The 9,712-nt window shown below is 35.9% G+C and overlaps 1 protein-coding gene across 1 annotated transcript; it reads left to right on the top strand.

The window, feature by feature from the left end:
* Positions 1–2,080: 2,080 nt before the first annotated feature.
* LOC118056603 (alcohol-forming fatty acyl-CoA reductase) lies at positions 2,081–5,413 on the top strand. Its single transcript, XM_035068847.2, has 10 exons — positions 2,081–2,214; positions 2,346–2,449; positions 2,578–2,780; positions 2,937–3,037; positions 3,182–3,374; positions 3,473–3,637; positions 3,734–3,815; positions 3,900–4,172; positions 4,786–4,922; positions 5,028–5,413. The coding sequence occupies exons 1-10, from the start codon at positions 2,136–2,138 to the stop codon at positions 5,179–5,181; spliced, it is 1,491 nt and encodes a 496-aa protein (XP_034924738.1). The 5' UTR covers positions 2,081–2,135; the 3' UTR covers positions 5,182–5,413.
* Positions 5,414–9,712: the final 4,299 nt, after the last annotated feature.

Genomic DNA, 9,712 nt, shown 5'->3' with positions numbered 1-9,712 from the left:
TTTACTTGGTATATATATTATTTGGTAGAAAAAATATTCCTTTCCTGAGGAAGATGAGTCGATTGTTCGTAATATTTGGAAAGATAAGGCTAGGATAGCTTTGAATCAACAATTGACACGAGTTCTCAAGAAAGCCATGTCAAAAGAAAACACTACGAATATTATAGATTGCCTTGATAAAGGTCCTGCCTGGATAAACAATGATGACTGAAATCAAATTATCAAAGATGATTGGTCCACCCTTGAATTTCAAAGGAGGTCTGAATCTGCTAGGAAGAATCGATTAACCAAAATAGATGGCAAAATAAGCACTCATTCTGGAGGAATATTGTCATTCGCATCATATCGAGCTAACATGGTAAGGATTTTTTTTTTAATGCTTAAGATAATAAATTAAAATTTGTATATTTATCTTTTATAATATTTATTAATCTTGAAAGCAAGAGGAAGCTAGTGGAAAAAAACCTTCATGGGATGATGTCTTTTCAGCTTTGCATCAAAGTACTAAGCAGTGTGGTAGCTTTGTCGACAACAAGTCTAAAAAAGTGGTTGTATGTATTTTTATTTGATTATTTCTTAATATAACTTAAGTATTATTTAACATTCAAATTAATTTATTGTTGCATGTATTTTATTTGTAGGAAAATTATAAAATGGAGATGATTTCAAAGTATGGAACTGATCGGGAAAATCATCCTTCATTTGATGGAGCAGCTTGGTGTGTGGCTTCAGGTGGAGTTACAAAGGGTAGGGTATATGGTGCACCTCATATGCCAAAATCTATAGTTAGTACAAGCTCTTCATCACATTCCTACTCAGTGGAGTTATCGTATCCTAGTTCATCGTATCGAGCATTGCAAAAGGAGATAAAGGATAAAGAAGAGGAGATAAAGAAAAAAGATGATTTTATTCTTGAAATGAAACGGCATATGGATTCTATGAAAGAATATCTTGTGAACAATCTTGGATACCATGGTGGGACATCAAATATTGATCAAGGTATGACCACCTTTGACTCCATCAATACCGCCACCTATGGGTCCCACATCTCAACAAATTTTTCGACCTACACCTCGACCTTTATATCCTGATCAATCTTCTGTTGATCCACAATATCATGGTTCGTCTTCGCAACCAGCACCATGATTGTATCTTTTGTTGTTTTTTTTTTTTTTATTGTATTTGAACTTATTTGTATTAATGCAAGTTTAACTAAATTTTTATAATATGAATATTATTTTTATTCTATTTTTTATTAATGACACAATTATTTTTAATATTAAATTATGTTGGTTGCTTATATTCCACAACTTTAAAATATCCATAAATAATTAAATAAATTAATTAAAATTCATTTTAATAAATAAATAATAATTAATTTAATAAAAAATAATATAATCACCAACGGATTCTCCATTTCAGTTTAGCAACAGATAAATCCGTTGCTAAACTGAGCAACGGAGAATCCGTTGCTAATTCACAAAATAGCAACGAATTTATCCGTTGCTAACTCTTAGCAACGGAAAATCCGTTGCTAAAATTTAGCAACGAATAAACTGCTGCTAAATTTTAGCAATGGATAATCCGTTGCTGCCAAATCAGCAATGGATAAATCCGTTGCTAAAAAATCAGCAACGATAAATCTACATTTGATTTTTACTGTTGCTGATTCCGTTGCTAAATTATTTTAGCAACGGATTTTAGTGTTATTTGCAATGGAGTAGTCCGTTGCTAATTAATGCATTTTTTTGTTGTGAGAGGACCCAGTACGATGTATGCAAAAGAAAGGAGTTGCAAGCAACTTTCTAGATCTGCAGGTGTTTAGACCCATAGCTGTTTTCCCGAGGCTAGGGTGAAAGAAAAGAATTGCGTGGCACTATTTGAATTCACAATAGCATGTGTCTAATGTCTAAGTACACAATCGTTGTCCATGCTAGCTAATCCTCGCTAACTACCCTGCTTTAAATGATTTTGCAAACTGTACTTATAATACTAGTAAATGTCAACTTAAGTTTGCAAACAACCACTGTCATCTGATGCTACTTGGAAAATCGTTTTGTGGTTATATATACCCTCTGCGATGCTGTTTTTAATTCATTCTAAAATTTAATAAAGGTAGGAAAATATTATCTTCAATGGAGCTGGGAAGTATAATGGAGTTCCTAAACAACAAGTCCATTTTGGTCATTGGTGCAACTGGATTTCTTGCAAAGAGTATTGTCCCCTCTCAAAAGAAATTTATTTCCTCAAGACTTACGAATTTATGATTTCGTCCCTTTAATTTTTGTAGTGATGTGCTGTGACAAAATCAATCTATTAAAAAATTTGTTTTCTAACATTGGCAGTTTTTGTGGAGAAGATATTGAGGGTTCAACCCAAAGTGAAGAAGCTTTATCTTCTTCTAAGAGCCGTGGACACTAAATCTGCTGAAGAACGCCTGCACAATGAGGTAAAATCTTCTTCTCCTTAATTCTTTCTCTCTTCTTTTTTTATCTTAAATTTATTATATGAGCATCATGGACTGAAACATAGAATAGTTCTTGATACTATATTGCATATATATACTGATTTATACAGGTGATAGGGATGGCCTTGTTTGATGTTTTGAGAGAGCAACATGGTGCAAGTTTATATTCCTTCGTTTATGAAAAAGTGACTCCTGTTCCTGGGGACATCTCTTGTGTGGACTTGGGAATAAGAGACTCATTGTTGAAGGATCAGTTATGGAATGAAATTGATACGGTGATTAACTGCGCTGCCACCACCAACTTTGATGAAAGGTCAGCAAGGAAATTAACTGATTTTCATTAGTTCATTTCTTTTAGAGATAAGAGATTCAAATTCCTTTGCAACGAAAGGTATTTAAGAATTTATTAATCACTAAAATTAGTAACGTTTCACTCTTCTTACTTATTTTTTTATATTGTTTGTTGAAGATACGATGTTGCATTAGGTATCAATACATTGGGACCTTTGCACCTCTTGAACTTTGTCAAGAAATGTAATAATGTTAAGGTGCTTGTCCATTTATCAACTGGTAAGAATATTTATTATGTAGTTGGATTGAGCTTTAATTGGACACACTGTACTCGTCTATGCACACAGTCCACGCCAAGTGTAATGTTTTGGAATCTTTAATGCAGACTAACGTCCATCTTCTCAATGATTGTGCTTTCGTCAGCTTACGTATGCGGCGAAGATGCAGGATTGATACAGGAGAAGCCATTTCGCTTGGGTAAAGCCAAGAAAGGCACGGAAATGATAGACGTCGACATAGAAAAGAAACTGGTCGACGAGAAATTGAGAAAACTCCACTCAGAACATGCTGAAGAGAGTGCGGTCACATCTTACATGAAGGATTATGGCACTGAACGGTAATGATATCTAATTAAATTGTGTCAATTTTCGTTTAAGACATGTATACTTCTTTGCCTGACATGATATCTTTTCCCTTGATGGTGATTACTTATAGGGCCAGGATGTTTGGATGGCCAAACACTTACGTATTTACCAAGGCAATGGGAGAGATGCTCCTAGTCCATTATAGTAGAGATACAGTGCCTCTAGTCATTATCCGCCCTACTATGGTAACAAGTACTTACCAGGAGCCGTTTCCCGGTTGGATTGAAGGTGTAAGGTAGTCTGCTACTGCATATCTGCATGCGCATCATGGTGTAAGCATGCATGGTTCTTCATTAATTTTCGAATCTCAATTTTTGTCCCCATAACACAGGACCATTGATGGTGTAGCTGTTGGCTATGCTAAAGGGAAATTGAAACACTTTCCGTTCAATCCACAGTTAATAGTTGACGTGGTTAGCTCATACCCCCTTCGTTCTTCAATTAGTTTTTATAAATAAAAGCATGCCGAAACTGAAAATGTCCTGGAAATGATGCAGATACCAGCTGACATGGTAATCAATGCTCTTATCGTGGCCATGTTGGAATATGCAAACCGATCCACTACTTCAGAAATCATTTATCATGTAGGATCTTCATTGAGAAATCCGTTCAAATTCTCAAATTTAAATGAATTATTATTTCGTTACTTCACTCAAAACCCGTTGATTGACAAAGAAGGAAAGCCAATAAAGGTTGGCGAGGTTACAGCTTTCAGCTCCATGGCTAGTTTCCGTATATACATGGCGATTCGTTATTCGTTGCCATTAAAGGTTTGATGAACATAACTAATTTAATTCAGCTGCGTCTCAATTTCAAATTCTTTGGCATTAGTTTAATTTCACATTTCGTTATGTCCATCAAAATCTAGTCTATTTCTATAGTTCATAAATTTCACACATCACCTGCATCACCATAGGTCCTACTCGAAGAAATTTCATTTCGTTTTACAAAGTCAACCTTTTTACGTAACAGGTTTTGATCAAATTTGACCAGGTCTGATCAAACTTTAACTAAAGAGGATGCGGTGTCATGATAATTGCACGAAAAGTGCTCTTGTGGATCGAAAATATTGCGTCTAGCTAGGAATGTTTGCTTGAAAGGCTGTTAAAGTATGTTTGGTATTTGATGAACTGCCTAAACAAAATGTTATTAGCTGGAAGTCGATCACTTCAGGCTATGCTATGCTTCATGTGGGTATTTTAATTGTGCAATAGTTTTTGGGCTTAGAAGAGAAAAACGGATCAGGCAGAGAGTAATATCTAGTTATGCTACCCATGGCTAATAAAGTGGTAGAGGAAGATCGAGATTGGTACACTATGCATGATTACAACCTAAAATCAAAAAGTAAATTAACCTAAAATCAGTAATTTTTTCTCTTACCAGGTATTCCAATATCTAGCAATCATTACTGGTTTATTCCAGAAACCCTATAAGGACAAGTACACTGCTCTTGACAGAAACTTGAAGCGTGGAATGCGATTAGCTGAGCTCTATGAACCTTATGTGTTCTTTAAGGGCATGTAAGGATATAGTCATTGAATTCCATTGATATATCTTATAGTTTGAATGAATATTTCATATATAGATTAGCGCATAATAAATTAATTTTATCTTTTTTTACTCAGATTTGATGACACCAACTCGGAGAAGTTGCAAATTGCTGCAAGAGAGACTTGTTCAGAAGCAGATGCCTTCAACTTTGACCCCACAAGTGTTAATTGGGAAGCTTACATGATGGATGTTCATTTTCCTGGTCTCGTAAAACATGTGCTAAAATGATATATTGCCAGAGAGCATGTGCACGGCGACATTAATTTGGGCATACTGTTCCTACGAATTGTTTTATAATTGATTGTAATATTTGGTGTTTGTTATTATGATGAAAAATAAAATTAGTGGACAAAATAAATTATCCAATAAAAGTGAAATTCAATATATCAAGTGTATGTTGTTAAAGACTTGTAATTTTTTATTTTCTTGTTATTGAAATATATATTCTATTTTTCCTTAATGTTTTTTCGTCAAATGATTCAATATATAGTTATATAATTCGACAAATATATCACCCAACTCTCAATCACCGTGCTAGTGCATTTGTAAACAAGGTAGGTTGATTACAGATTTCTGATGCGAATGAAAAAGGCAAGACCAACAATGTCAGGATCCTTGATCAAATACAGAGTATACATAAAATATAACAAGAATAATAATAATAATAATAATAATAATAATAATAGAAGTAGTAGTAGTAGTAATACTAATAATAATAATAAAAGAAGAGGAGGAAGAAATTAATGAGAAGTTTGAGATGGAAGATTAATGTAAGGATTAAACAACGATAAAAACAAATGTTAAGGTTAGAGGATCCACTAATGGTGCTTCAAACAAGTATAGTATAAACTCTTATTACTCAATTGGAAACCACACATAAAGGAGGTTCCAATCAGATTATAAATTGTTAACATGATTACATTAGTTATCTTATTTGAATAAAGCTAATACTTGTAAATGTTACCAGGCATTCATGATTATAACTTATGTTAACAACAAATCAAGTGCCTTTCATAGCTCAGGTGTCGGTTATACCATACAGTATGGACTATGAAAGTGCCAAGTATTTATTGTACCAAGTGTTATACAACAAAAATCTAGATTAACCATTTAACAAGCAAAGTATTAAAAGTGAACAAGATAACAAATATAAAACATGTTAGTATCCAACGTTAAGGTCCATGTTAAGTTTATATTATACTTATTTTTACACCATTAGTGTACCCTTTTCACCTTGACATAATTAACTTAGCTAAACATAATGAATGAAAGAAACATAAATGAACAATATAAGAACATAAATGAGAAAGAAGTTAAGTAAGTAAAGAAAAGGAAATGAAGTGCATAAACTTGATATTAATGAAAGCAAAACATAAGCAACACAAAGAGAGAAAGCAAGAGCATGATCTTGATCTGGAAACCAAGATGCCTCAATACATGGTAAATGCCTCCTTTTATAGGCCAAAATTTAAAACTATTGAATTGTTGACTAATTGATGAGTGAGTGACCACATCTTGACTTGGTGACAATCTTTATCTTCTTGTCTGAACAAGACGTTATTGTTAATATCATAATTTGCACAGAATCCTCAAGAATGTTCTAGGAATTTTTCTTAGCTTTCCAACAAAAAAAAGATGAGGTCATTTGGACTTCTAGAACTCAAGATATGGGCTGAACACTAAACAGTGTTTGGGCTGCAAGACAGCTTCGGACTTCTTCGTTGTTCCTTCAATTTGGACTTCAAAACGGACTTTTTAAATCTTGAGCTCCTCATGAAAGTTGTATGCCTTTGTCTCCTCATAAAATGGACCTAAATCCAAGATCTAGAATTCCAGATATGATCCAATTACCGAGCAATGTTCTAGTTTGGACTGCACCAGCATCTCTTTTCTAAGTTTGGCCATCTCTTTGTCCTTTCACTTTCAATACTTAAACTCATCAATCAATCCTTTCATTTATGTGATAGGCCTACATTTAAGATGAGCATTTACCATAAATTAAGGTATCTTATAGTATCAAACTTGTTATTATAAAACATGCTTTAATTAAGGAGTTATTGATACTTCAAGTGCAAAATGATGATATAAAACCTTGATAAACATGCACTTTTAAGTACTAATCACACGAACACATCATGACCCGAATAAAAGTTTGGGCGAGGACGCATCACGACCTGAATTACAATTGGGCGCCAACATGTCACAACCCAAATTAGAGTGGGGCACATATGCGCCCTTACCCTACTTAGAGTTGGAAGCAGGCACACCATGGCCTAACCTAGGGTTGGATGTGGGCACAAGCGCGCCTTGGCTCAACCTAGGGTTGGGCACGAACACGCCCCTACCCAATTTGGTGTTGGGCACGCCATAGCCCAAAGTTAAGTTGCACACCCAAAAGATATAACTGCATTTTAGGTTATGACTTTCATGTGATAGCCTTTAAATTAGGGAGGTTTTTAGAAAATCATGACCCACTAGTAGTGTTGTATATCAGAAAATCCACGCGGCATCGGCTAGCAATTTTTCATTGTCTTACTTGATTTAGTTCTTTGGGAGTTGTCACCTAGTATTTAATTGAGGGCTACTAGGAAACCCGAGTGTACTGGTCTCGTCAGAGAGTCAAGGGTAAGGGACTGGTTGTGGCTAGGGAAGGTATTAGCACACCCTACCTGAGATAAGCTGCTTTGCGGTTTGATGTGATTTGAAAAATTAAAATATTAATCAAATTCTTAAGGCTTTGATAAATCAGTTATTAAATCCCAGAATATATGTAGAAACTTGTTCTTACATTTTCATGGAAAATACAACTTGATTTTATTTATCCTTTGAGATATTTAACCTTATTTAAATTAAACCCTTAATTTTTTTTGTCTTTTTTATTTTTATAATTTAATAACATAAAAAAAAAAATTACAATCACGCACCCATGTCCATTCTCATTATATTTTTTCCATACACCCACATTTACAGAATAATACAACTTAAACAAACAAAAAAAACTAGATAACAGTAATTTAACTACATGTTCAAACATGTAACAATTACAAAAAGGTCCCTAAAAAGTCCAGGAACTGCGAAGGAGGGCCTCAGGAACTGTCAGGGCGGTGGCGGCGCGTCTGCTCCACGCGCTGCTGCCACTGGCGGATCCACAAGCCGCCGTGAAAAGACTGGCAACAATGGAGATCCAAAACAGCTTGCTCCCCTCCTCACTTTCCTCACCGGCGGCGACAATGTCGTTACCTGCAAAACAACCAAAAACACAGCAAGTAAGTCTGTTGTAGCTTTTCTTTCTTTGTTTTCAGTCCGGCTTCTCTTCCTTCAGATCTGCCAAATCTGGAGCCGGGCGTTGCACGCGCAACCAACAAACCAGGCGTGTGGATGGCTGGATCAGCAACTTCCCTCCTTCCATTTCATTTATGCAATGGTGGTGTTGTCCACCGCCGCCATGGTTGTGAGATCGGCGCCCATCCAAGCTTTGGTTTTCTGCCCCTTCTTCACTATCCTCTGGCCTCCCTGCTCATTTCCTCGTTGTCTCTGTAATGAAACACTGGAGAAGGGAAGATGCTGCTGTTGGCCAATTGATGGAGGTTGGCCGAGAGAGGGTCTGAAAATCTGTTGATGAGGGAATAGATGGCATTCCCCAACTGGGAGGTTTTAGTTGGCTAAAACGGGGGGAAATGGAGGATCTGAAATGGCCGGGGGTCCTTGGCTCTCTGGTTATGGGAGAGCAAAACCAAGGACCCCGGGGATGGCAGCTGCGTTTTCAAAAATGAGAGGGGGTGGGCTGCGGTTTGGAGTGGAGGCCGGTGTGCAGGGGAGCCGATCTGTTTGGCTGAGAGTGAGAGGGAGAATCGAAACTGGCTGTCATTTGTTGGGTTTTTGACAAAAAAATAGGGGAATGAGACAGTCTATATAGGGAAATGGGGAGAAGGGAAACGAAAATGGCCGAGGGGGGGAGGTTTGTGTGCTGGCAGCTCCTCTCCTCCCGTGGTCCTTTTGACCAAGAAAAGGGGAAAACTTTAGGCGGCTTGTGGCTTGTTTTCAAGGTCAGGGAGGGGCGGCTGCAAAGAAGATAGATTTTTTAGGTTTTTTTCTTTCCCCCCAGGTCCATCTCTTTTTTTTTTCTCCCGGTGTAAAATCCCTTCCCCCCCCCTCTAAATTTCATTGTAGCTTAGTATTTATAAAAGAAGTTTTGCTAGGTTTCCCAATTAGTCCCTCAACTTTCCCTTTTCTTTTCTTTTCTTTCTTTTTTTTTTTTGTAAATTTTGATTTTTTTTTATTTTTTTTTTTATATATTTGAAAGCGAGCAATATCACCGTCAACTCAACAAGAAAAATTAGTGATCATAAAATTTACGCGTTAAAAGTTGTACGCGTTCCAAATACTTTTGAAAATTATTTAAATTCTTTTGAGATGGCATTGAAAACGCTAAAACGATACAAATATATCAAAAATATATTTTTTGGGTTTTTCTTTGTTTTTTTGCTATTTTTTATTTTTCTAAAAATCTATTGGGTTGTAACAAGTAGCCCCCAAGTCTGCTCATTTTTTGGAAAGATTTGGAGACTTAGGACCAAAGAAAATTTTGACTAACCTTAGTTGAGTCATAATCGTGATCAGGATGTCTTTTACACTCCCCCTATTAGGGTCTTACTAGTAGAGATGGTGTTCTTAGAGAGTTCATTGTTTAAGTCTTTAAGATGTGTTCCTAGTCCTTCCTTTGAGGAGCATTAGACAATCATTGTTGTCCTGGAGAAGT

The sequence above is a fragment of the Populus alba genome, chromosome 19 (assembly GCF_005239225.2).
Source record: "Populus alba chromosome 19, ASM523922v2, whole genome shotgun sequence".
In the NCBI taxonomy this organism is placed as follows: domain Eukaryota; kingdom Viridiplantae; phylum Streptophyta; class Magnoliopsida; order Malpighiales; family Salicaceae; genus Populus; species Populus alba.
The sequence above is the reverse complement of the archived record's forward strand: the minus strand, read 5'-3'. Positions and strand labels throughout refer to the sequence as shown.

Bases quoted from the DNA above. Each gene is read 5' to 3' on its own strand.
- LOC118056603 (XM_035068847.2), top strand. From the start codon at position 2,136: ATGGAGCTGGGAAGTATAATGGAGTTCCTAAACAACAAGTCCATTTTG. The intron at 3,375-3,472 runs GTAATGATATCT...GATTACTTATAG, and splicing joins AAGGATTATGGCACTGAACG to GGCCAGGATGTTTGGATGGC. The intron at 4,173-4,785 runs GTTTGATGAACA...TTCTCTTACCAG, and splicing joins GTTATTCGTTGCCATTAAAG to GTATTCCAATATCTAGCAAT.